Source organism: Zalophus californianus, chromosome 1, assembly GCF_009762305.2.
Source record: "Zalophus californianus isolate mZalCal1 chromosome 1, mZalCal1.pri.v2, whole genome shotgun sequence".
Taxonomy (NCBI): domain Eukaryota; kingdom Metazoa; phylum Chordata; class Mammalia; order Carnivora; family Otariidae; genus Zalophus; species Zalophus californianus.
Window position 1 is genome coordinate 15,822,449 of NC_045595.1, and position 27,498 is coordinate 15,849,946.

Genomic DNA, 27,498 nt, shown 5'->3' on the forward strand with positions numbered 1-27,498 from the left:
CCCCAGCCTCCTCTGACCACAGCCAGAATGTTCCAGTATCTAGAGGAGCAGGCCTTTTTTGGCTTCAGGAAGCTGGGGCTTATTCGAGGTGAAATCTGTCTGTCTGGCTCCTGTTGGGCCTTGTGCTGCCCAAGGTGAGGGGTGTCTCAGGGGACAGGCTGAGGCCCTGCTCACCCACATCCCTTGAGTGCTTTGTGAAGCTGCTGAGCCCTGCCCACTCTGACCCGAACAGGCCCGGCTCCACCCGTGGCTTCTCACTTGGCCCCGGCAGGCTCTGCTTCTCCTGCTGCACCCTGCGCATCCACAGGCCCCAGGGCCCTCTCACCTTTCCCGGCCCAAGCCCCAGCCTCCTATTTACCTTCTGCCTTCCCCAAGAAGGAGAGATTAGTCCCAGGAAATATCTGTTTTCTCAGGACACATTCTAAGGGCCTCACCGTCGGCGGGCGGGGGGGGCGCAAAGCTGAGCACAGGATGAGCGTTGGACGGGGCCAGGGTGTGTGTGGGGGGTCTCTGGATGGCCAGTCTTTCCCATGAGGGCAATGTCTGCAAGCTGCTGACCAACTAAGACACAGTTTAAAACTGAAAATATGGGGGGGTGCCTGGCTGGCTCAGTCAGCAGAGCATCTGATAGGAAATGAGGAAATGGGAAACAAGACAGAGCCAACGAAAATTCAGAACGATTTTAGAAGTGATCAGTGCCCCAGTGGGTCTGGTCTCAGAAAGCATCCTTAAGCCGACCACGTAGGGCTGACTACACGTAAATGGTCACACAGATCAGAGGCTTTGCAGACCATGGCTAACACCTTAGCAACGCGGAGCTCCTAGTGCGGGGAGCTGCCCCACAAGTGAGCATCTTTATTCTTTACAAAATCAAGGGCTGCTCCTTTCTCAGAAACACAACTTTGTGAAATTCCGTTATCCATTCCTTTTAAACATTTTTCACCCTGCACAAAATGACTGAATCCAAAATGCTTCTAACGGTGTGATGGCTTTTTCAACTTACATTTGAATACAGAGGTACGTTTCTGGAAAGCCTACACGTTGGCCACAGACTTCCCAAAGTGAAGTAAGTTTTCACAAAAGGTTCTGCCCTCAAAGATCTTGTGGTTTAACAGAGACAGCAGACAAAAAAACCATTCAGTTATAATAACAGTGAGCATGTCACGAGGGGACGACCGGGAGGGGTGCCCACCTCAGCCCCGGGCGGTGGGGGGCGGGGAGGAGTGGAGAGAGGCACCGTGTGAGAGAAGGTATCCTGGAGTAGGTGACGCTGAGCGTGGACAAGTCAGGTAGTTCGAGAGAGGTCTGGGTGTCCCAGGCAGAGGGGAAAACATTCAAAGACATGGGAGAAGAGCAAAGATTTACTCTCCCCCCAGAGATAACCAAAAATGGACAAAATATACAAGACACTGGACATCAGGCAAAGGAGGAGAGTGTTCTCTGAGGGAAAAGGTGAGCCCCACAACTGCCCCAGCTCACCATTTTGAGAGGAGAACAACCAGATGGGACAAACAGAAAACAAACAGTAAGATGACAGACTGAACCCTAAGCTGATCAGTAGGCACGTTAAATATAAATAGTCTCAACATCCCAAATAAAAGGCAAAGATGATCCATCTTTGCCAACCCCATCGTGCCCATGAGAAGAGACAATTTAAATATAAAGATACAAATAGGTTAAAAGTAAAAACGTGTAAAAAGATATACTGTGGTAGCATTAATCCAAAGAAAGCTGGATTGATTACCTTAATACCAGACTAAATAGATTTTATATCAAAGGATGCGGCCAGGGATAACTTCATAACGATAAACGTACTAATGCCTCAGGGGGATGGACCAATCCTTCACATTTATGCCCTTAATGAGAGCTTCAAACACATGAAGCAAAAAGTGGTAGAACTGAAAGGGGAAATAGGTAAATTCACAATTAACGGTTGAGTAAACTTCAATACCCCTCAATAATTAATGGACTAATAGACAGGAACTCAGTAAGAACACGGAAAACTCGGAAGAACTGTTATCAACTAACTCAACCCACCCGCCACTTAATGGAACACGCCACCTGACCATGGCAGGACGCACCTGCTTTTCAAGTGCACTGGGAACACTCAGGTAGGCCATCTTCTAGGCCACTAAAAAAAACCCACCTCATACTTACTTAAAAGGATTCAGTTATAACAGTCTGTTTTCTGACGACAACGGAATGGAATGAAATGGAATTAAATTAGAAATAAACAGATCTCTGGAAAATACCAAAAATATTTGTAAACTGAAGAACACCCTCTTAAATAACACATGGATCGAGGAGAGATCAAACATCAAAAGGGAGATCCCACAGGCACGGGAGAGAGCGTGTGCAGCGCGTTCCTGATACCACAGGACATTTGCACTGGCTGGGAGCTGGCGGCGGTGAGGGAGTAGGAAGGTCCCAAGACAAGCCTGGAGGGGAAAAAGATGCACGGGGACCCACTCTGGGTAGGACCCGGGGCTAGCCACTTCTGCGCTTGGTCTTATTACGCTCCATTAATGTTCTATCGTATTCTGATTCCACCCGGGACTGAGAATTCTGGGAGGTTGCGAGGTTGGGTCTGCTTCTGGGGTCCGTAACCTAACATTCTGAGCCTGGACGCTCCAGCAAGCACCAGTGAGAAGGAGCCACTGGACAGGAAGGCCTGCTGTTTATACAGGGGCTTCTGGGCGCCCCACCTCAACCTCCTCATTCACTACCTTGACTGCAAAGCAACAACCGACAGCTCATTAGGCAGGTCCTCGGAAGAGGGTATGTCTAAAACAGTATGCTTCATTTCCTTAGAACATTCTAGACTATGGACTTTTCATTCATCTCAGCTCCGGTTTTCCCACCATAGTCAAAATGTAGGAGAGCTTTCCTAGTGCCAAAGCTCACACAGCTGAGGTGGCGGGGAGATGAGGGGGTCTCTGGAAAAAACCCGAGGCAGGTCTCCGCTGGGTGAGCTCCGGGAGCGCCTCCCACCAGCCTCCTGTGCCTGGGCAGCCGTGCCCTCAGTCATGCCATGTGTCTGCAAGACAGTCCAAGCGGATTTTATCGGTATTTGGATGGGCTCCCTTGGCCCGGGGCTCTGGTGCAAAGCAAGGGTTCTAGGCTCGATGGAAGAAGTGAGTCACAAACAGGTTGCTGGTTGCTGGGGGTGGAGGTTGCAGAGTGACTGCTCACGGGTATAGTTTCTTTTGGGGGTGATGAAAACGATCTAAAATTAGATGGCGACAGTTATGCAACGCAGTGAATACACTATATCTTAAATGGGTCGATTACTTGGTATTTGAATTACATCCCAATAAGGCTGTGTCTAAAGAACCACAAAGGCAAGGGTTCTTGCTCCCAGTCCTGGTTCCTCCTCCGACTCCCTGCGGCCCCAGGCAGGCTGTTGAGTTCCTCTGGCCAAACATGGGTCCTCTGCCCGGAGAGAAGGAAGGCCCTGGGTCATGTTCCCCGCGCTCTGTCCCCGGGCTTCAGGACAGGGTCAGTACACGGGCAGCCTCAGGTCCTGGATGGACCGTTTCTTCAGTCAAGTGCCTTCCTAAATTTACAACCTCTAACCTCACTGCTCAGACGAGACCCTGACCGAGGAAGCACCCTGGAGAGGAGGTGGTCCGGGGGCTGGGCAGTATCTGCTGGGTGCCTCCAGAGATGGGGCTGGCCCTGTCCCTGCGGCTTCCTCTATCAGGGCATATCTCCTGGTTTGGCCCAAGGCCTCCTCCCCCGATGGCTGCCCCTCCCCCAAGCCCACCCAACCCCAAGCGTGACACTCTCTATCTGGAACCATGGTCGTCTGTTCACTAGGGGCTCTCTCCTCAAGGGCGGATGCCACGTTGTCCCTTCTCTTTCTAGCTCTGAGGGGCGCAACAGAGCCCAGGGTTGAGCAGAAGCTCAGCAGATGGCTCTGAAGACACCACAAGCCCCTTGTGTCTACACTTCCATAATCATATCCTTGATGCTGTCACTTGCTCTGCACGGGGTTTTCTGTAAGGTCCAGGCTGGTCAGGGGATCCCAGGGGGAGTTCCCAAGACAGATGCTGAGGACGTGCCTCTGGGAGCAGGTTCCTAGGCTGATTGTCTGTTCCCGGGACCTCAGGCAGAAAAAACAGCCACCCCGCGGCTGGCTGGTGATGCAGGGCTTATGAAAGCAGGTGGCCCCTGAAAATGCCCTCCTCGCTCACCCTGTATATGGGCTCCTTCTGCCCCCTGGTGTCCCCTCTGAGAAACACACTGGTAGTCCTGAACCACCCCCCCCCCCCCCCCCCCCACCCACAGAGGCTGCCTGGAAGATGGGAGATGAGGAAGGCTCCTCCTCCAGGTCTCTGAGCCCAAGCCCCGAATCCTGGTAGGAACCACACGGATCTCCCAGGGCCATGCGGATTTGGTGGGTGAGCGACTGAGCAAGGGGAGAGGCCCACAGCTCGGCCACGTGTGGGCAGGTGGCATGGCAAAGGCCTGGACACGGGATTGAGTCCCTTCCCCCACTCCCTGCCACCGACACCAGTGTCCAGTGTGGGAGGACGCGGTGCTGGTGCCTGGTAGGCCTTGGGACCATGAGGAAGAACAGCCAAGGCACCGAGGCGAGCTCCTGGTCAGGGCAGAGTTGACAAGCATGCTGGGTACGCTGCCGCTCGACTAACTGCCCTGGCAAGTCACTGGGCATCTCGGTTACCCCGTCTGCAGACGAGGACGGAGGCCTGCCCCACATCAGCCTCCGGGGGGCAGGGTCGGAACCGCAGGAAGGAAGGGCTCCAAGCGGGAAACATGGCGCGGAGCGCCCCGAAAGGGAACGAGGGGCAGAGCAGTTTCTAAATAAGAATAAACACGAAACTCCACAAAACAAGGCCAACTCAAGGAGGCTAGAATTCAATTTTCGGAGTGAATTTGCAGAGGACAAAAATGACAAAGCAGTCTCTACAACGAGCAGGTACCAAGAGGGTGGAGATGGCAGGACAGCAAGCCGGACGCGCATCCCTGCACGAGGGTGCGCACTGCACCGAGCCCGCGGGCCCTCAGCTCGGGGACCCTCGACCCCGGCCCTCGGCCCACACTCAGGAGGGACTCAGGGATATTCTCACACACACTGCACAGGCGTCTCCTTCCACGTGACTTCAAATTGTTCTCCCCCACCTTGCTTCTCGCCATTGCCGGAACGTGGAAGTTTCTGCACGTATAGCAGCCCGAGGTCCACTCTAAGTTCCAGGCCGGCCTGTCTGTCCTCACTGGTCCTTCCACCCACGACGATTCAAATGGGACTCGAGTTTCCACCCAAACCAGCTCCTCCCTCCCCTCACACTGAGTCAGCCACCCACCGAGCCCTGCTCAACCTTCTGACCCGGGCTCTGGATCCCACCCTATCCTTTCTACTCTGGCTTCCAATCCCTTGAGCTAGGCCCGTGGCTCTCAACCTTGGTCGCTCACTGGACTCACCTAGGAACACCTGTGTCCCAGCCCCAGGGATTCTGACCGAGTGGTGTGGCTGTGGCCTTGGGAGTAGGTATTTCTAACGTGTAGCCGAGACTGGGACCCATGGTCCAGGCCATCATCAGCATCCCACGCTTAGAATGTCTTAGGACTTTATGAACTGGAATCTGCCACCAAGACTTCAAGCCCCATCACCCAAGTGACACAATGGCTAAGGTGTGTCTGCTGACATCTCGGAGGTGAGATGCCAAACACCCCAAGCTCATAACCACCTCCACGGTGACCTATTCTGGCTCTGCACGGCTCTGTTAAAAAATGATCCTTAAACTGGGTCGCACGTCTGTATCCTCCAGGTCTTACCTAGTGATCCGTCCCAAGGTCAGACGGAAGCTGTCTGACACAGGAGCAAAGCTTCAGACACCTGAAGACAGCGCTCTCCAGCCACCAGGCCTTTCCCTCCCCAGGCTGGCCAAGGCCAGGTGCTTTGCCTGCTCCGCGGGATGCAGCCCAGAGGGCTTGCCCACCTGCTTCCTCCCCGTGTCCCTCACATGCCAGGTGAGGCCCGCCCAGCAGGAGGCCGGATGGCCGCAGCCCTGCGCAGGGAAAGGTCTGCCCAAGCACCCTGCAGGATGAGCAAGCAGGTCGCGGGCGGGGAGCCGGCCTCACCTTACACTGATCCAGCGGTGTGTCCTCTGCCTCCCGGAAGACCACGCTAAAGGAGATACTCTTGGGGTCGGAGGAGAAGACCCAGCTGATGGTGAGGCCTGCCTCGGCCACAGTGATAGGGATGAGGCTGTAGGTGCTGGACCGCACGAACAGCTCCCTGTTGCTCTCCCCGAAGTTGGCGATCTCGTCCACCGTGAGGGGTAATTTTATCCTAAAATCCAAATGCAGAGAGGGCCCTGATCAAACAGGCAACGTGCCTGAGTCCGCCGGCCAGGTCACCTGAGGCTCTGGGGTGGCCGGAAGCCCTGGAGGCTCTTGGGGGGCTGAGCCCTGTGGAACCTTGCCCGACGTGCTCAATTACGGGAGAAGCCTGGATGCGCAGCTCCCACCCACAGTGGGTACTGACTGGGTGCCGGGCACGGTGGCCGGCACCGGGGACCCAGACCCGGACGGCAAACATGGGGATGACCATCCCTGCCCGCGTGGGGCTGGCATGTCCCCGCAGGCGGTCGGGGGTGAAAGCCGGCCTGAGGTGCTCCACACGCCCACGGATGGGAAGCAGCTACGGAGGCCTCGGCTCTCAGGAGCTCTCCCGAAGCTTCCTGCTGCCCCGCTGCCCCGCTCCTGTCTCCAGCTCCAGGCTGCCCTCTACGTTAACTGGAACGGGCAGGAAACACACCCATCATCAGAAACTTCCCACCCTCTCGGCCGTCCCTCTCGTGGAAATCTGGGGCCTGCTGAAGATTCCAAGGGGCACCCTGACTTTTCTTAAATGGGTTCCAGTGCCTGCCTTGCTTCCCATCTGCTACGGGGCTCACCGCCTCGTAAGCCTGAGGTTCCTCCTCTGCCCGCCTGCTGACAGGTGTGAGCAGGGCCTCAGAGGATGAGCTGGGCGGGCGGGAATGGGCCCTCTCCCCGAGGCTGCCTGGACGGGGCGTGCCAGCGCGGGCCACCAGCACGGGGCCTCGGGTGCGGAGCAGCCACCTCAGCAGGCAGCGTGGCCTTGGGCGGGTCTCGTCTCCTCAACTGTTAACTGGGAAGGTGGCGGCCACCACGTGCCGGGCCCTCTGCTCGCAGGCTTCACGTGCTGGCTCCACGGCGGCGGGAGGAAGCACGAGGCTCCCACTTCACACGAGGGAGCCAAGGCGTGATTAAGAAACTTGGTCCAGACCCACCCAGGTGTGATCGGAGGCCACTACCTGTCTCCTACACCAAACTGACTTTCATGGCCAAAATCTACTACTGTCCCCCTAAAAGCAGCAGCGGAAACTAAAGTTCAGAGAGGTTAGGGAACTCGCCCAAGACTGCACAGCAAGTAAGTCATGGGGCTGAGAGTGCTGTCTGCCTTCAAAGCTGTGGAGATGAATGGAAATAGTCCCCAGAGCTATGCTAATGAGAAGAGTGATCAAGGATGAAAACACCCAAAATGCTCTACAGGACAGCTCTGACAAAAATCATTCCACTTTTGTGAAGATTTCATTCCATGTAACGTTTTCCCATGTGTTCATTTAAGTGTCACTTCTAATTATGGTACAAAAAGCCTTGTCCAATGTTCACAATTCTCAAGAATCTGAGAGTAGGCAGAAGGGTCCCTTTTGGAAAAGAGGTCTTTCTTGTAAGGCAGAAATCTCACTGCACGGCCGTGTGTGCAGTCACCTTGACAGAAGGCCCCACCGATGCTGGGCCATTTTATAATTTTACATTCCAGAATTCTCCCCTTGCACCCAGTCCTTTGGATTGTGCTTCTAGTCTTTTTTTTTTTAACCTTTCTAGACCTTATCTGTTCACTGAGAGGACAATATTCAGTCTCCCCAAAGGAGAGGCTAATAAAAACAAATCAAGGGTTTGCCGTCTCTGCTCAAATATAATCTTTTTTTTTTTTTTTTTTTTTTGTTAGAGAGAGAGAACATGAGCACCAGGCAGAGGGGAGGAAGCGGAAGGAAGGGCAGAGGGAGAGAGAATCTTAAGCAGACACCTCACCCAGCATGGAGCCCAATGCAGGGCTCGATCTCACGACCCTGAGATCATGACCTGAGCTGAAACCAGGAGTCTGACGCTGAACCAAATGAGCCACCCAGGCGCGCCTCAAATGTAATCTTAAATAAAAGGAGCCCACTGTCTACAGGGCTCACATCATAAATGTAAATTCTACTGGTTTCCCTACTTTGCCCTGTCCCTCCATAGTCATTCTCCACATGGCAACCAGAATGATCTTTTTTCAAATGTAAATTACATCAAGTCATTCTTCTGTTCCAAACCTCATTTTTGGGCTCCCATTTCTCTCAGATTAAAAGCCAAAGTCCTCACAGTGGCCAACAAGGCCTGATGTGACAGGGCGCCCTTCCCTCTCTGACTCAGTTTCTTTCCCTCTCTCTGCTTCAGCCACACTGGCCTTTTCCCTGCTCCTTGAACATGACAGACACCATTCTGCCCCAGGGCCTTTGCACCGACTATTCCCGCTGCCTGAATGCTGTTCCCTCATACAGCTGCATGGCAACTCCCTCCAGTCTTACCTTCTTAGTGCCACTTCATTCAAAATGACAAATTCCACCCTCCCCAACCTACTTTGTTTTTCGTAGCAACACCACCTTGTAATGAATGCACTATGTAATTCACTCGTTTACTTACGTTTATTGTCCACCCCTGCTGGAATATAAACCAAACATGAGGGCGGGGATCTTTGTTTTGCTCCAAGGTCCAAGGACCTAGAACCTACCTGGTGCTTCCTAGGTGCTGAGTTAAGTATCTGTGAGTGAGGGAGTGAATCTACTCAGGGACTATTACGCCATTATCCAGCCATTAGACACAACACAGGAGGCAGAAAATAGGATATGTGAAAATACTCACGCAACGCTAAGTTTTAAAAGACCATGAAATAAGATGTGGAATATTTTGTTTGTGTTGAAAATGATGTACGTATGTACTTTTAAAAACTGGAAGGTTACACACTGAGGTGGTTGGCTGGTCTCTATTTTCCTATTTTCTACAATGAAACGGTACTGCTCTTACAGTAAGAAAACAAAATAAAGTTATGGTCAGAAAAGAAGAACACAGGGCACAGGTGTGAGGAAGGGACAGCTACAGGGGCCACGGGGAGCTCCTGAGGGGGAGGGAACTGTTCTCTGTCTTCACTGTGGTCACAGGGGGGCGACACTGTTCAATCTGGGCCTGGGTCCCCCCGTCTGGCAGCGCTGGGGTACAGAGCCGGCTGGGCTCAGGGGCCCTGAGATCACATAAACCACTGGCCCGGCCGGGCATGGAGCTTGGCAGGACGATTGGTGATTACACTGTGTTATTTGTCAGAGTCTAAGCACCGTGCACATAAAGGGGGAATTTACTGTATGTAAACTGTACTTAAAAAAAAAAAAGCAGACTGAATGAAAGCCACCAGGGGTGCCAAGTCAGAGCTTCGGGGGTGCAGCTCCTCCCCAAAAGTGACAGCCCGGGGAGCCCTGCTTGGAGACCTGTCACTTACATCAGTTCCCCAGACTTCAGCAAGCAGATTTCGGCATCCTGCCCCAGGGGCATGTCTTCAGTGTCCTCAGGGGTTAGCGAGGTTGACATGGTGTCCCTGAAATGCCACACACAAGAACACACAGCCATTTAGCCATTGGCACGTGGGGTCCCACGTCCTGGGCCCCTAGCCTTGGAGTCATGTAGCCAACCTCAGAATGCACGGGATCCTTCAGTCCCAGAGGCCATGACAGAGGGTCTGGCAGGCTCTCCAGGTAGGGGCGCAGGGGCTGGGGCTGAGCAGGCAGGACGGCGAGAAGACAACAGGGCCGCCATGACTTCCCCGGCGTCTCTCCAGGGGCCGTGGGGAGGGGCTGCCCACCACTCAGACGGGCCACCCTCCTAATCCCACGCCAGCTGAGCGCCGTCAGGAGCAGCCCGGGGTCCTACCTGGCCATGACTAGCCAAGCCTGCTCTGGCCCATCTCCGGGGAGCAAGGACACACACCCAGGAAACGGCGTGGGCCAAGAGGGAGCGGTGGGACAGAGCCACGGACAGAGAGTGGACCTGAGCCACAGGGCCTCTCTCGCTCACAACCCACGGTCGGCTGCACCGAGGGCCAGCAGACACGCCGTGCTTCCCACCATGCTCTGTGGAACCCAGGCCAGGGGCAGAGGGCACCACACGCTCCCTCTGAGAGAGCCCTGGCACCGTGCAACGTAAGTTCGAGGCTCTAGGAGGCCCTGCCGCAAAGACATCTACTGGACTTGAACTCCAGCGTTCTGTGTGTTTATTCCATCACGGAACGTTTTACACTCCTATTGGACTGCTTACTCTGGGAAGGCAGACTGCAGCCCCCCTCCTTCACTGACAGGGACACGGGGGCCCAGGCAGCTCCCGGGACGCAGGCTGGAACCCCCACGACTGGCTCAGCCAATGGCTTGTGTGATCTCAGGGACCTCGAGCCCAAGCAGCTCGGGTGCCCAGGTCTGCTCAGGGGAAACTTAGTCCAGAAAAGAAGAACCATTTGCCCCACGGGCAAGTGTTAATAAGGAACATCTCTCACCTAGCACAGCTTCTTCCCCAAATTTCACAATAACCCCCTTCTCAACTGCCCTAAGGGGTGCTCCCCAGATGTCCCTGGGGTGAGGTCAACGTGAACCAAACTGCCCCCCTCCCACCCCTGACAGGAATCCCCTGGGCTCTCACCAGCTTGGCCCCGGGGACACTCGCTCGACCTCTGAGGCCCTGAGGGAACTGGAACGAAGGCAGTCCAGCCCCACCCCATGCACTGTTGTGCCCAGAGGTGTCCCCCCCAGGTCAGCGCTGTGCAGGACACTGATGCAGGCATGGCACACCCCCCCCACCCCCGGGTCAGCAACACACACCCACCCACACAAACAGCTGGAAGAAGGGGGGTCTCAGCACACACAGTGGCCCGGGCAAGGTCAGTGGCCAGCAGCAAGCTTCCAGACCTCGTGCTCAGACGGCTCCACCTCCACCACCACCTTCACACCCACTTGGTCACCAAGTTCACGGCTCCCCACAGAGTACAGCTGTGACTTGGGCTGGAAAATGACAGTGCTGTCTAGGCCACGCCTGGGATGGGGCTCTGCAGGGCTCCCAGCTCAGGACCCAACCTAGTATCATCTCCGGGCCAGCCAAAATTCAAGCCAGCCCAGCGGCCACACCCTAAATGCTCACAGCTTCTGCCTGGAGGTGGCGGCTGTCACCTCTGCTTGGGAGGGATCCCCAGCACATGCTGCTCGCATTTCACTGCCAGGAGAGTCCCTGACCTCAGTGGGTCAGGGTGTACAACCTGCCCATGGGGGAGGCTGCAGACGGTCTACCACAGTCCACTTCCTGCATCTGAGCCCGAAGCTCCCCGCTCAGTCGGTAGAACCTGAACGTCCACCTGAGCCCCCGGGGCTCTCCGCGTGGCGGCAGAAAGGGGGAGGTCAGAGTCGGCAAAATTCAGTGAGGCTCCCCTCAGCCTGTCCTGGCTGTCACTCAGGTGTGGGGGCGGGAAGATGTGCCACGCATCACAGTGCACCTGTATGAAGAGCACCGTGCTGTGAGTCTGGGGGATGCGACTGGCAGCTTCACCAGGGGCCAGTACACAGGCATCTGCAGCCCGCTCCCACCCTGCCTGCCCCTCCCTCCCACTCACCCCTGGGCCCCTTCTGTCACAGCCCTCGTTACGCCAGGCTGTACTTATCTCTTTCGGGTGCTCTCTCTCCCCTAGGCTTGAGAGGCGTTTGGAAGTAGGAGCTGCACCTGAGCTGTCCCTGCCCTACAGGACTGGCACACAGCGGATCGGCCACTGCCCTTCGCAGGAACCAAACAATGTACGTGCCACTTGCTAAGAGTATGTATGTGGAGATTCAGAAGAGGGCAGAGGAATGCTGACAAAGTCAAAGAGAGAACCAAGGCCGGGTCCCTGAAGGATGAGGACCCTGAGTCACGCATGGGGTGATGGATGCGGGGTCAGCAGCAGCACGCCCGCTGCTAACTTACAAGGCCTCTCTGCACAGAGGGAGACAGGTACTGCCCGGGGAGAGGCCTTCGTCCTCTTGGGAAACCTCTGAGCACAAGACGGGGCATCACTGGACCGGCCCCGATATCACGCCCACTCTCCACCATTTAGCTCCCCCGTCCCTGCCTTGTCCCCGTCTGCTGTGGTGCTGAGGCCGCTGGGGGTGAGACTCTGCTCTCAGGGTGCCGCTGTGGGGGGGGGGGCGGCACAGGGAGCTGCCAGGGCTGCTAGATCACCAGACACCCACTGGCACCCCGCTGCCCGGCTGGGGGCTGTCTGGGCACAGTCCCCGTCAGCCCATAAGTGGGGGAGCCCATCTTCATGAACACCCTGCCCTTCAGGGGCTCAGCACCGGGAGCCCTGAGCAGTGGGGGCTCCATCTATCTAGCCGGAGCTCCCTGGGGCTCCAGTGTGGCTGTTGGTGGGGCCGTCACTCCAAGGTGGTTCCAGTCTTGGTTTTATGACTAACTGTGACTCTGGGTGCCCTTCCCTCCCCTGAGGCTGTTCTCCCTTCTCTACACGGGAGGAGACGGAACCAGATGGACTCCGGGCTCGGCTGGAAAAGACTGTAGGTTCCGAAGGACTCCTCAGCCCTCTCCACGCTTCCCAAGGAAGGCGCAGCAAGAATATGCCTGACCCACCTGCTGCCACCGAGGGCAAGCCCAGTCCCTTGCTGTTCTCTTCCTCCTCACCCCTCGACCTCCTCCCTGCCCACCTCCTTCCGTGGCTCTTGCGACCACTAGCTTCCACATCCCCCATCCTTCTCCCGGGAGAAACAGAATCACAGAGCATCAGTGTGAGAGGCTCTTCAAGGGATCAACCCCGCCCCCCGCCGCCACTTGACGGCCATGGATATGGGGGCCCGAGGAGCCAAGACGGGCCCAAGGCCACTCAGGCCTGCCTCAGGTCACTTGTCTTCATCCTTGGGCAAAGTGCAAATACCGTACAAGAGAAAGATAAATAACATCCGACGGAACAAACTCTGCAGCTGTAGTTGGTTCTCTCGCTTTTCCAGCATTGAGGATAAAAGACGTCCTCCTAACCCGTCGCTGCCTCTTCTCCTCCAGCTCCGTCTCTGGCCACGACTATAGACGAACCTGGATGACCTGAGAGTCCGTGCTTCCCAGGGTAGGCCCCCAGCCCCTCCCGGCCCTGGCTGAGGCCCTGCACGGGGGGGGGGGGGGGGGGGGGGGCGGAGCGGAGTGAAGCGGGCATGGTGGGTGATGCCATCCAGAGGATGAGGATTAGGGGCCCAGAGGTTTCTTCTCGATGGCTTTTCAAACTGTGGGTTGCGACCCATTTAGTGGGTCATGAATCCACTTAGGAAGTTACGACCCGCATTAGAAGAAATTGAATAGAAAATGCCAACGTGACAGGATATTGCGTATTGTCAGGGGCTCTGGCTTTGCCTTCGTGTCTACACGCGCACATCCATGGAGAGTCAGGTAAAACGCGTATCTTTCCGTGGGACGCAGTGGAGGAGCATCTCCCTTAGTTCAGAGGAGGGCCAACAAGCTTGGGAAGGACAGGGGAACAAAAGCAAGGCCGCTAGGGGGCACCCTCTCTCCTGCCAGCACCATTTCCTTTGCGGCCACTGGGGTGTTTTCCTGCGAAGTTGAGACACACTGACTGCCCACAGCGCCCTTTCTTCCTCCGCTTGCTCCGGCCATGGGAGCCTCCTGCTGGCGATGGTGACCCCTGATGTCATGTCACCCCTTCCTGCTGAGCTTCCGTTCCTGAGTCTGTGGTCAGGAGAGCTGAACTTGTCCTGAGGCGTACACGTCTGTTTGTTAACTCCTTCCACCCTCTGGGGCTGGTCATCTTGGCATCCCCGGAGACCCTGCCCTGCACACTGTCTATGCTCAATCAACGTCCAGATTGTGTGCCCCATGGTGAGCTGGCCTTCTGTCCCACATGCCCCCAAACACAGGACATGACCAAGGCTCCACTTGAGAACCAAGTGAGAATAAACAGGTGTCGGTTCGGTGAGGAAGTCCCCAGCAGTGTAGTCCAGTGCCTGCCTGGATGAGGGGTCACCGGGGAGGGGGGAGTCCCCCCACTTGGTCTCTAGGGCTGGAATCTACAATAGCTTCCTCTCACAAATCAAAATGCCTCAGCTGCTTTTTCATGTAATTACTGTACAACCTCAGTCCTGCAGGCTGCCCAGGGGGCAGATCCTCTGGCTGCTGGGATCGGCAGAGGAAGAAAGGATGCCTAAAAAGCCCACGTGGCCCGAGCGTCTTGCCGACCACCTTCCTCAGAGCTCTCCACCTGCTCCTCGGCCTTGCTAAGCAGCTCATTGAGAAAGGCTGCTTCCCCCCATTACCCAGGGTCCCCAGGCCAGCTTCTATCTGTGGTCAGTAGACGACTCTACGTTTACAGTGCGCTGCCCAATTTAGCCACCACTGGCCTCACGGGGCCACTTGAACTCAAATTCATCACAATTTTTTAAAAAAACCAACAATTTGGCTCCTCGGTGGCACTGGCCACACCTCAGGGGCTCAAGGGCCACTGTGTGGGGCGGCGCGGACCCAGGACAGGTCTGGCCTCGCAGACCGTGCTCGTGAGCGGCACAGGCTCGGAACGTGGTGCTGAGCCCACTCTCTGTGGGATCTGGGGGCATTTTCCGATTTAACTATTAAAAGTAAGTTCCGGGTAGTTTTTCTTTCAGTCATTGGCTTCCTTTTTGCCTAAAAAAACCCCCGAGTGATGAAGAGCACTTCTGGTATTTTGATTTGATTACTTAGTAACCATGGTCTGACCACAATTACCCAAACCTGCATGCCCGACCTCAGAACCAATGGCCGGGCAGCACTTGGGCATGCCTCCCGGGCTCTAGAAGGAGAGGCCTTCTGGTTGGGCTCTTTTTCTGAGGCTTTCGGTCCTAACTGACCCTCCACGGCCCCCATCGACCACCAGTGCTTTGCAGTGAGACTTCTGCCTGCGGCAGGAACTGCCTCAATCCTGGGTCCTGGGATTGACGTTCCACCCAGGGCTCTGGATTGGGAGCAGCAGGGGTTCTGGAACGGTGAGCAGGTCGTCGCACTATGACTTCCAAGATAAACCTGCAGCGGGCGTGGCTGTTGCTTCTTAGTCTATCCTTCCCTCAGTTCTGTTTAGAAAATGTTTAAGGATTCCAGGGGCAATCTAAGACATGTGATTGGGCCGTTGCCCTTGGCAAGTTCAGAATTTTGTTTCAAAGAAAAGTGATGCCTTTGAAACACGGAGCGCTACAAACTGGCAGATAAAAAGATCCACTGGCACTCTGTAAAGTGGCTGAAATAAGATTCTGGACCCCAGAGGGTGAGTGGCTCCCTCCTCCAATCCGGCTGCAAGTCTTTCCCTGGAGAACTTTCCGCTGGAGAATGGTGATGACAAATGCAGCCGTGCTTTCTCAGACACACAAACCCGCCCTTCCCGCTAGCCCGCACACAGTCGTGGAGGAGGCCAGGGCGAGGCCCCTTTCTTCCCATGGAGTACAAGTGTGCTTCTCCTTCCAAGACACAAGGGCCTGGCCGCGTGAGCATGTCTGACAAGGCTCGGGCTCTTCCCTGCTCCACAAACTGGTCCCAAATGCTACAGTTAACTTGTCCCTGGGAAAGGTGCATCTCTCGAAGCACAAGAGATTCCAAAATGAAAGGCTGGCTCGCTCTGAAGGGATGTCTCACCTTAAAAGATCTCTTTCAAAGGATGGGTGCTTTGGCCCACCTCCCCTGCACTTGTGCACTTGTCATCATCCACCGGCCCCTGCGTCCACCCACCACCTGTCTAGAGGCATACACTCTAGAGAGCCTCACGGCTCCTGCCTTCAGGGAACATCTCATTCATTTGTACCAGTGTGGTGGAAGGGTTTGAACCAGTCCGTTCAGAAAAGCCTCGAAAATCCACGAGTGGTCTTCAAAGCTTCTACTAGGGCTCCCTGGGAGAGCTCCGTGCTCAACAAGTGGTGTAGGGAGCACGGGTTCTGCACCTGGACGGATCCTGAGGGACCCCAGGGACGTGTGTGCTCTTGGCCAAGCGAGCTCATCTCTCGACCCTTCCGCTTACTCATCTGTACAGAAGGAAGGCTGGACAGCTAGGTGGGAAGCACCCGGCACAGGGCCTGGCTCCCGGTGGAACTGAGTGCTAGTCCCTAGGTCCTGGGGCCGTGCCTGGTCCCCGCTCCCAATGCCTGACACCCTGCCGTCAGGAAGAGCCGCAGGAGCGGCTGTGCCCAGCAGACGCACACCAGCCGTGACGGGGAGTGGGCTGAATGGGGTGCAGAGTCAGGGGAGGGGGGGCCCGGTGAGTGGGCACGAGGGAAGCTGCTTCTGGGAAAGAAGAGATGGGAGTCCATGCCTCTACCCAGCAGCCCTTCCCCACAGGAATGGGAGCCTGGCAGGCATCTCCTCCAGCTCCTGCCTCCCAGGGTGTTCTTCCCCAGAAGCGTCAGCATTTCGGGGTCAGGGAGTCCGACAACTAGAACTGTGCTGTCCCCAGGTGGTCCGTATCTGGGGAGTTCCAGCGGTGGGGACAGCCTCAGGGAACCAGAGGACTCCGAGTCATGCGGGTTTAGGCAGCAGGGCTGCGTCAGGCCGCCTGGCTGACCCATCCATCCCCTAGGAGCCCTCCGGTACTCTGGCAATGACAGAGCCCTGGGTTTGTTTCCTGGAAGCGCCAGTTTTTAGCTGTGTGCACGTGGGGCTGTCATTTCAGCCGGGGCCCTCAGTGTTTTCATCTGTAAAATGGGGAGAGTACCTACTCTGCAGGGCTGCTGTGAGGATCGGGGGCTATCACCATGTGGGATCTGCGCGCATACCCCGAACCCGGGCCACAACACGGACTTCGCATTGGTCAGGCCCCGGTGGCTCCGAAGAGACATGACTAGCGAAGGAAATGGTACAAATGCCGCTGTCTTCAGTGGGCTGCCTGAGCCAGACCTACTTCTTGCTCCCCCTTTGTTTACAAATAACCCCTGAGGTCCTGACCAGTGATTATGTCCATGGCCAGCCAGCAGGGAGTGCGGGACATGAGAGCCACCGCTTCCTATCTCTTACCCCCAAATTACAAGGGTGCAGGCTGGTCATGTGGATTCTGATGTACAAGGCAGGGGTGGGTAGGGCTGGGTCCCTTATGATCACCAACCAAGGGCTCTCAGAAGACAGTCAACGGAAACACAGGCCACATCACACAGAGACAGAGGCAGACCTTGCTGCTTCAAACAAGCTCATTTCTGGGACAAACTTGAGAGAGCCTCTCCGCTGGTGAGTCATTTGTCTTCTTGTTTATAGAGTTCAAAGGCAAGTACTAACCTCAGGTTGCTGGGGTCCTCTGATCCCTGCCTGCGGTGCAGTGTGGGGTAAAATGCCCAGGCTTTAGAGCTCGGCTGCTCTCGGTTCGAATTCTGCCTCTGCCCCACGACCCGAGAACTGGGAAGTGACTTAGCCCGGTTCTGGGCACAGAGCAAGTGCTCGTAAGCTGATGGGATTGGTAGTGTCCTCCCGGGAGACGGGAGAGTCTAGCCACTGGCCACATCTGTCCGCCGAATAGTCTCTGATTCTTGGTTTTCATTTCTTTCGCGTTACAATTTAGAACACAGGCTCTCAGGTAGTTCTCTTGTTTCTTCTCCCCACGTAAGTCAATACACCAATGCAAAAACTTCGGAAAAGGTAGAAAAACATAAAGGGAGAAGGGAACTAAGTCATCTTGAATTTCACAGCTAGAGGCAAACTGCTGATAAATTCTGGGCGGTTTTTTTTTTTTTATGTTTTAAAAAATAGTCAAAATTGGGGGGGCTGACTGGCTCAGTTGGTAGAACATTCGACTCTTGATCTCGGGGTCATGAGTTCAAGTCCCACGTTGGATGTGGAACCTACTTTAAAAAAAAAATATATATATATATACACATATATACATATCAAATCACATAGCTCATCGTGGATTCTTTTTTAATTTTGGGGGGGAGGGGCAGAGAGAGAGGGAGAGAGAGAATCATAAGCTCCCCACACCCAGCAGAGCCCGACGTGGGGCCTGATCTCAGGATCCTGAGCCGAAACCAAGAGTCTGATGCTTAACCGACCAAGCCGCCCAGGCGTGCCATCATCGTGGATTCTTAAACAAGGGTCCACAGAATACGTGGCAGAGGGACTCAAAGGGCTCACAAGCCCTCAGAAATGCAGGCAGGTATGCACATTACTTCTGAGGAAAATGTCTGTGGTTTTAGGAGACTCTCAAAAGGGTTTACGATCGAGGAAAGTTAAGAATCATGATCAATTTTACATCCTTTTGGGCATGTGCTCACTGTGACAGCAAGAGCCAAAGCTAATTGTGCACATGTACTTTGTGCTTCCACTGCTGGGGTCGTGTCAATGTAGTACATTCTCCAGAATCATTTAAAGCACTTCCTAAACATTTGAGTTATCTTCTATTTTATATTTGAATTGCAATTTGCTACTTTATTTATTATCAGACATTTACACTGCTTCCAAAGTTGAATATATTAACTTTTTTAAAAAACTGCAATCAATCAACATAGGACTTTGGCTATAAAAGATAAAGACAGGAGTGATTTTAACATTTCTAGAAGGGAAACTAATTTTTTTTTAAAAGACTTATCCACTTATTTTAGAGATAGTGACAGTGACAACATGAGCAGGGAGGAAGGGCAGAGGGAGAGGGAGAGAGAATCCCGAACAGACACCACACTGAGCGGGGAGCCCGACATGGGGCTCGGACTCACAACCCTGAGATCGCAACCTGAGCCAAAACCAAGAGCCAGATGCTTAACCCGACTGCGCCACCCAGGCAGCCCAGAGGGAACCTAATTTTCAGTACTCTATCTGCACAGAACTGTGCAGTCCTAATCTGTTAGCATAACATACCCGATTACAAATGAATCTGCACGGGCCCTTTGAGGAAACGTGTTAATGTCTGCAACAGCTTTAACAGGATTTCTTATAAACAGGCAAGAGTCAGGCAGTTAATAATGGAGATCTGGTAGTACTCTCAAGGAAAGCAAGGCCACTCGTTTCATAGTCTAAGTGATGAAGCGAATGTTTTTGTGTCCGCGTGAAGCAGCACCACATACACACCCCCCTCTGACCTACTTAACCCAGCAGCCCACTGGGGGGGGCCTGAGGACTACGGCTGGCCTATCCTTGCCCTTCCACATCTCACATTTTGCAGTCTAAGAGCAGGGACCTTTCACTGAGTAGTCTCAACCCAGAGGTGAGGTCCTTCCCTGGAGAGAAAGCGTGCCCTGTCCCCACGAGGACCGAGGGGGCAGCGCCAGGGCTGATACCATCTCCACTCAGGACAAGAAGTCTTCGTGTAGATTCGAAAGGAGACATGATCTCTCCTTGGACAGGCCCTTGAATGGCCAGTTGACATTCTGACTTCGCTAAACCAAATGCCTGTTTTTCTTGAGACTTCTTAAGGTATTAGCAGGATATGGCCCTGGGTCACCAGAAATGAGCCGCTGTGTGCTGAGTTATCTGCAGGTCAGTGGCCTGGCACCCTGCCACAGCCGCCCCTGCTCCCACACCACAGTACCTCACCCTCATGTTCTGTCTGTGCTCCTTGGCACGGTCACGGGGCAGAGGGAAGGGACGGCCTTGAAAGGCTGGGCGCCCCGGGCAGGAAAGGCAGCTCTTCGGTTGTTGCTACAAGCCTCGCTGCAAGGCTGGCCCCTGGCCCCGCTGCAGTAGTCCACCCATCTGGCATCCCATTTCAGCCAGATCTTCCATTTTTAAAAAGAAGACCCCTTGGGCCTCAGCTGCCAGTCATACAAGCTAAAGTAATGCTCCCTTCTGGGGAAGTGTTCCTTTTAAAAGGTCCCCGAAGATGAGGAAGTTTTCCAGAAACCAGGCTGTGGTGGTGGAATGGGGCGTGCCAGGCATGAAGGGGCAGGCTGGGCCAGGCTGTGAGGACAGCTGCCTGATTCCCTGGCCGTGGCCAGCTCCGCCACGGGGCTGGCCAGCCTGGTGCTTTCTGGGCCTGGTTTCTCTCACATCCAGATCTAGGCAGTGGAGGGCAAGGAGAGACAGGATGCACTGTCTACCCAGGCAGACAAGTCCTGGTCATCCCCCAAACCCCTTCTGGTCTCCAGAAGTCTCCTCAATGCACCCCCCTCCCAGAGGGGGCGGATACTTCGCCTTAGTTTCCACAAAGAGCAGGGGTCTAATTTAATAGAAAATGAGGCACAGGATGGGCAGACGAGGGCAGGCCTGCCCACTACAAAGCAATTCCATACTTCCAGAAAGGCAACACCCCCACTCTACCACATGGGGACCTTTGCTTTCAAGACCAGTCAGCACAGGATTTTCTGAACTGTGTGTGGGGTGAGTTACGTGTTGTCTCCCAGGTGGGTGAGAGCCTTGGGATTTTAGGGCTAATTGGGGCGCCTGGGTGGCTCGGTCGGTTAAGCGTCTGCCTTCGGTTCAGGTCACGATCTCAGGGTCCTGGGATTGAGCCCCGCATCGGGCCCCCTGCTCGGCAGGGAGCCTGCTTCTCCCTCTCCCCCTCCCCCCGCTTGTGCACGCACTCTCTCTCATAAATAAAAAATCTTAAAAAAAAAAAAAAAAGGATTTTAGGGCTAATTAAGGGCCCCTCGTCCTGTCCGAGCAACCACCCCTCAGCACTGGCTGTCTCCAGTACACTGGGCTGTGCTGTCACTGAGCAGAACGTAGGTGGGTTCAGGAGATGACTATCTGCCCCCTAAAAAGTGGGGCAACAGGACTGTAGGAGAACAGAAGGTGTCCCCCTCGGCCCCGACTGTAATTCCTGTGTTTGCCTCCCAGACGTTCGCGAGAATGTGTGCCACGGAGGAGAACGACTACGTGGAGCCAGGGTTCTTCAACACTTCCAGTGACGGCAGCCAGGGGCACAAACGCTTCCTGGAGTTCCGCAAGTTCTTTCTGCCTTCCATGTACCTGGTGGTGTTCATCTGTGGCCTGCTGGGTAACTCACTGGTGCTGGTCGTACACATCTCCTACCAGAAGCTGAAGAGCCTGACGGATGTGTTCCTGATGAACCTGCCCTTGGCTGACCTGGTGTTTGTCTGCACTCTGCCCTTCTGGGCCTACGCAAGCATCCACGAGTGGGTCTTTGGCAAGGTCGTGTGTAAAACCCTGCTGGGCATCTACACTTTGAACTTCTACACGTCCATGCTCATTCTCACCTGCATCACCATGGACCGCTTCATTGCAGTGGTTCGGGCCACCAAGGCCTACAACCAGCAGGCCAGGCGGATGGCCTGGGGCAAGGCCATCTGCTTGCTAATCTGGGTGATCTCCCTGCTGGTTTCCCTGCCACAGATCATCTACGGCAACGTCCATTATCTCGACAAGCTCGTCTGTGGTTATCACAATGAGGAGATTTCCACTGTAGTTCTTGCTACCCAGATGACACTGGGGTTCTTCCTGCCACTGCTCGCCATGATGGTGTGCTACTCAGTCATCATCAAGACCCTGCTTCATGCCCGAGGCTTCCAGAAGCACAAGTCTCTGAAGATCATCTTCCTGGTGGTGGCTGTGTTCCTGCTGACCCAGACGCCCTTCAACCTTGTGAAGCTCATCCGCAGCACGAGCTGGGAGTACGCCACGATGACCAGCTTCCACTATGCCATCGTCGTTACAGAGGCCATCGCCTACCTGCGGGCCTGCCTTAATCCTGTGCTCTATGCCTTTGTTGGCTTGAAGTTTCGGAGGAACTTCTGGAAACTTATGAAGGACATTGGCTGCCTCCCTTGCCTGGGGGTCTCGACTCAATGGAAGTCTTCCGAGGATGCTTCCAAGACCTATTCTGCCTGTCACAACGTGGAGGCCACCAGCATGTTCCAGCTGTAGGCCTTGCCCGGGCTTGGAGAGCTGCTCAGGAGCTTGCAGGAGCACGGCTGTGTGCTCTGGATGGGATGAGGGAGGCTTTGTTTATGGCTTGCGCTTTCTCATGGAGAAGTCACCCCACCCTGTAGCTGGTGTGTGACGCTGCTTCTCGGGCATGAACACATTCTGCTCTCCTCTCGAAGCCCCAGGCCTAAAGCTCAGTGCGTCGGGGAGAGGGGAAGCTCTAAGAACCGGAAGGGCTTTCCTTCCTCTAGCCCCAAGAACGCTGGCTCCCAGGGAATGATGTGTGACCCTTAAGACCTTAGGTTCTCCTTCCTGGGGACTGGGACTAAACGCTGAAGAGGGGAGCCTGGCCACACAGCTGCTGAGGGCAGGTGATACTCCAGGCTCCCCAGTTCAGAAGACTCCTCTGGTCACTGGGAAGCAGGGAGATTAGAACAGCCATGAAAGCGAGTCCTGGGCCGCATGGCTGGGACCTCAACCACCAGGCACCTGACAGAAATGAGAACAGGCTCTGCCTCACCTGGGGGCTGGGTGTCTCACCTTTATATAGAGAGATGCTTATATTCTCTCTGATTAATCCTGGAAGGAGGAACACCAGGGAACATGAATGGGCCCAGACCAATTAGCTGCGGGCTCCAGGGGCCCACAGAACGCTGGGAAAATGTGCAAAGCAGAGTTTAAGACGGTCGTGAATCTAAGCGGCATTTCTGAAATGTATTCTTTGGTGGGTTTGCTCATTTAAAAACTAAATTGTCCAATGCCTGATACACTCAACGCACATATAATCATGTATCAGTATATATAGAATACAAATACGCCTGTATCAAACAGCATATGATTTTCATGACGAAGAAATAAAACCTTTTTAAAGTCTCTAAACTATGTTTATCCTTAGGCACATTCTACTTTATTTTTTTTTTTCAAAGGTCTTATTTATTTGAGAGAGAAAGAATGAGACAGAGAGAGCATGAGAGGCGGGAGGATCCGTGGGAGCAGCAGACTCCCCACTGAGCAGGGAGCCGGATAGGGAACTCGATCCCGGGACTCCACGATGATGCCCTGAGCCGAAGGCAGTCGCTTAACCAACTGAGCCACCCAGGCGCCCCAGGCACCTTCTACTTTAATGTGGTATGCCTGGAATATACCGAAAAGTGATTACTTATAGGCTCGGAGCATAGGAAGTTAAAATTGCAAACTGCTCTATCAAGGAAATGGAATATACCAGTGATCACTCCTTCACTGTGGCTTTCAACCTCCTGACCAAAATGAGAAGTACATTTGTGTAACCTCCTCAGTATGGTCACAGGATGAGGCAATTCTAAATGTCAGGCACTTGAGTATGTTTCTTAGATCCTAGCAATCTGCTCAGTAGGTAAAGTTGCCTTTTTGGCTCACGCTTCACAAAACCACTCACCAAAACGGAGAGAACCGATCGCCAGCAGTGAAAGCGAGTGCACCGGGCGGTGGGCCAGACGGGGCTTGGCAGTGTGGCTCTGGGGTCCGGACCGACGGGAGGGGAATCCTGGCTCAGCTCTCACTCGTTGGCTAGACCAGTTGGTAATCTCTTTCACCTCTTTTGTTTTGGTGAAACGTGGGCCACAACGGGACCCACCTCCGGGGGCTGGCGTGGGGAGGGCTGCAAGGATGGCAACAGCAGCACGAGAACCAGTGACACACAGAGGCCGCGGGTCGTCCTTTGTGAGCTGGCAAGGCGCGAAGGGTGTGCTCCGTGCCTCCAGGGTCGTGTGGCACGTCCCCTACACTCTGGTCCAGCCGCGCAGGCCCACACGACCCTCCCTACTGTCTCCCGCTCGTGCCTAAATGCACCCACGAGAGCAGTTGCTTCCAGGGTACCCAGGCCACGTGGACCCAGAGCTTCCTTGCTCAACAAAATCTGCCCTTTCTACGGTGACAAGGCTGACTTACATCGTCTTTAAATTGGCTTCAAATACAAAACAAACAAAAACACACACAAAAAAACCAGGAAAAAAAAACTGGCCTCAAAGTGGGAGTTTCTGTCACCATCCTTTGTGGGTTCATCTTGAGGGTCAGCACTTCTGCTAGCGAGGCCACCAGCCCCGGGCTTCCACAAAACGAGACAGAGGCCCTACCTGGAAAGGAGGATGTGAGAAGGCAGGCAGCCAGGGGCCCTGCGGTCACTCAGATGCTGGCTCAGTGACTGCTCCAGCTCTGTGCATCCTTGGGCAAGCCACTCAGCCTCCCCAAGCCTGGTACGGCATCCACACCCGACCACACCCTCCCTCCAGGACTGCTCATGAGGCCTGGACAGTGCACTAGGAGGGCCAAGCTGGGGGCTGCCTGGCCACGGCAACAGAGGGGCAGCTGCGGGGGTCGCTGGCTTCCCCCTAACCAGGTGCCTGCCAGGCTGAGCCAAACAAGACCGGGCACCCATCAGGCCATGTCCCACCCCGGGCCTGTGTTACACGCCTGCTCTCTAGGCTCCCTGCGGAAACGCTGTGCCCGTCCTTCTACAGCTTAGGAAAGCCCAGGACGGCACAGCCATGGGATCTTCCTTTACCTTCTCTGTATCCTCGGTCACTCATTGTCCCTGTATCTCTGGGCCCTTATCTGCTACACCCGAGAGTAGATATTTTCCCAAGCCTTCCCTGCATACACAGCATTACCGCCAACAGAGGCGGGCACAGTGCACAGAGGTTACAGAGCGCTGTTATGTCTTGACTTTGTTCTGTCCACATAACAGCCCCATAAAGGGCAAGTTCCCAGCCTCAACCCTGCTGGGCTCCTCCCCTTGACTCTGCTCATACACACCAGCCCATGATGGGGTACAGGTGTGTGGGGGCGCGGTTTGAGGCCCTGGACGGCCACACTGTCTGAGACGCGGTGAGCACAGGGGGACCCCGATTCCAGGGGCTGCCTGGGAGCCAGAAGCCCAGGTGACTTCAGTAGGCATTCGGGACTGAGGCACAGGGGCTATAGGAAGAAAGGGCTGGAGCTGCCCCTGTGGGCCGCGGGGAGGGGAAAGGGCAGGGAGCACGGGGTCCAGGAGTGGAGGGGGCGCTCGCTCTGACCTTCCCCACCAAGGGCCCCTCCAGGCAGGGCCCGTTCCGGGGGCCCAGGCCTCCACGGTCTGGGGTAACTCCCAAAACCGTTCGGTGGGAGGCCTCGCACTATCATCCCCATTTTTCAGGTGAGGCAACTTGTTCAGAGAGATGAATACCTGCCGAAGCTCACACAGCGGAGCGAGGGCTAGGCCTCCAGGGAGCAGCCTCTCTCTCTGCTGGCCAACGGAGGGCTCCTGCAGCTGATGGACTCGAGGTACATGCCAGCTCTGGAGTCATCATCAAGGGGGAGATGTTGGGTTACCCCAAGCACAAGGCGGCTTTCTAACCTTAACCATCCTTACCATATCCTGTTCTCGTGTTGTTTCTGAGATGCAGGCATCACATCTCCTGGCTGGTGACAAACCCACCATTGCCCCTGCAAAGCACTGTGACCACGAAGGGCCAGTCATGAAGCAATTACTGGCAAAGGGGCTCGAAGGCGCAGGGACAGTCTCTACGAGTTTGGCTCAGTATCACTGGGCATCCGCGTGGTCTTCCTTGGAGAAGGACCGGGGTACTAGAGACAAGGTACAGGACACAGCTCAGCCCCTGACACCACAATGCATGCAGAGCATCACAGACACAGTGTGCCTCCATGGAAGGCTTCCCAGGCGCCAGGCCCGGGGCTCAGCACTTGACGTCATACGGTCCGTTTGTCCGGTAACCACAAGGGGAGGCCAGGCCTGGGTGGAAGCTGAGCAGCGGCCAAGGGACCCAAGGCCCAGCCCTGCTACTGACTGACGAGAGCGTTCTGTCTCTGCCTGCCACCTCAGTCCCGAGCACAGATGGACACTTGGTCCATGGAGAAGGCTTGGGGTGGGCCTGGATGAGTGTGGGGAGCAGGTGCCAACAGGCATGTCTGGAGGGCTCTGAAGAATGCCGTCTTTTCTCCCCAGGTGAAGGGGCTGTGCTTCTGTTTCTTACCACCATCTTAGCTCTGAACCACGTCGGGGGCGGGGGGGGGGGCGGTGGGCAGTTGCTCAAGGGTGTGGGGACCTCTCCCTGTCCCTTCCCTGTGCCAGGAGGGGCGAGGCAGACAACTTCATTAGCCTAAGAATGTGTCCATGTGGGGAGGAGGGGACATGGGGCAGGGGAGGGCGGGCAGGCTTCTGATGTGCAAATGGGGAGGTGGGACCCAGAGAAGAGAACTGAACTCTTCAGAACGAACCTGCAGCCTGTGGACGGAGGGAAGGGCTCTGGGCTCAAAGCCTAGCACTGACACTTACAGCCACGTGACCTGGAGTGGCTTCTCTGGCCTCTGGAGGCTTCCGCAGCTTTAGCTCCTATGCCTGGAAGGGTTGGGCGGGGACTGAGCGAGGCCACATGTAGAAGTGACCGGCACAGGGAAGGGGCCTGACAGAGTTGCTTTCAACAGCACTGCTGCCAAGCAGCCTTCTTTCCTTCAGGGATCTGGACACACATGGCGCTTAATCCCTTCTGGCTCCCTTCTTACTTTGGACTTGCTCATTTCTTTCTCAAAGTTTCCCGTCAGGGAGGCTTACACAAATCCAGGGCTCTAGACAGCTCACGTTTTCTCAGAGTCCTGGTGTTTCGGATTGGTCTTAAACTCAGGAAGCAAAAGAACGTATGAGAGAACTACTAGAGACGCTTGGGTCTTCTCTAACGTGCAAAGATGGTGTGTGAGGGTGCAGGCCCTTAGCTGACTGTGAGGGCAGGCTCCTCCCCCAACAGACGGAGTGCAGGGACCGTGGGCTCCCAACTGCCAGGCCCGGATCCACCCTGGAGGCTGCAGGCCAGCACGCTGGCCGTTTCCTTTCCCTGGAACACTTCCTGATTTCCCAGGACCGAAACACAGATATTTGTCAGCGGTCAGAGCGCCTTCTGTTTTTGTTCTTACTGGGACAGGGGAGGGGTGAGGGAGGGAGAGAGCTGCAGGGGGTCACTGAGGCTCCAGCCATGCTCCCCTTACCACCTACCCACCCGGCAGGGGGTACGGTGGCCAGGTGATGGTGGAAGACTGCCTCAGTGCTGCTGGAACAGAGCAGGCCCTCGGGAGAACACTGCGGGCTGTGTGGTCAGCGGGTGCTTCAGAAGGGGAGGCAGGGGGCTCCAGGAAGGAAAAGGCAAGGTCCAAAGCCGAGGAAGCAACAGTGTGCAGGGCCTGATGGGCTGGATGATCGTGTTGGCGCTCTCTGTGAGGCCACAACAATGGGAGTTCAGTCACCCGCTCGTCAGAGAACAGGGGAGAGCGGAGGGGTACACTTAAGCCTAAACTGTCCTGCCCTGAGAGCTTCATGAGGATTAAATATATCTCCTCCTCCCACACAGCAGACACCTGCTGATTAATTCCAGCCTTGCTGAATTCTGGGCAGGAAGAAAGGGACAGAGATCTCAATGTGGGTGTTGGCAGGAGCATCACGAAACTCCCCAACTGGAGGGAAAGTGGGTAAATTCTTTCTTGGCTTTTGAACAGTGGGTGCTTTGCTATAGAAACTGCATTCAGGCCCGAACACCAGAGGCTGAGAGACGCTGAGCA

At 55.3% G+C, this 27,498-nt stretch overlaps 2 protein-coding genes across 2 annotated transcripts in view; one reads left to right on the top strand and one right to left on the bottom strand.

The window, feature by feature from the left end:
• FYCO1 (FYVE and coiled-coil domain autophagy adaptor 1) overlaps positions 1 to 27,498 on the bottom strand; it is a 73,530-nt gene that overhangs the window by 6,480 nt on the left and 39,552 nt on the right. The window contains 2 exon segments of the mRNA XM_027587782.2: positions 6,106 to 6,316; positions 9,581 to 9,676. Coding sequence (XP_027443583.2) covers positions 6,106 to 6,316; positions 9,581 to 9,676 — 307 coding nt within the window.
• CXCR6 (C-X-C motif chemokine receptor 6) lies at positions 17,236 to 22,787 on the top strand. Its single transcript, XM_027587786.2, has 2 exons — positions 17,236 to 17,337; positions 20,872 to 22,787. Exon 2 carries the CDS (start codon positions 20,884 to 20,886, stop codon positions 21,916 to 21,918), a length of 1,035 nt encoding a protein of 344 aa, XP_027443587.1. The 5' UTR covers positions 17,236 to 17,337; positions 20,872 to 20,883; the 3' UTR covers positions 21,919 to 22,787.

Excerpts from the sequence above, each read along its gene's own strand:
- CXCR6 (XM_027587786.2), top strand. The coding sequence starts at position 20,884 with ATGTGTGCCACGGAGGAGAACGACTACGTGGAGCCAGGGTTCTTCAAC.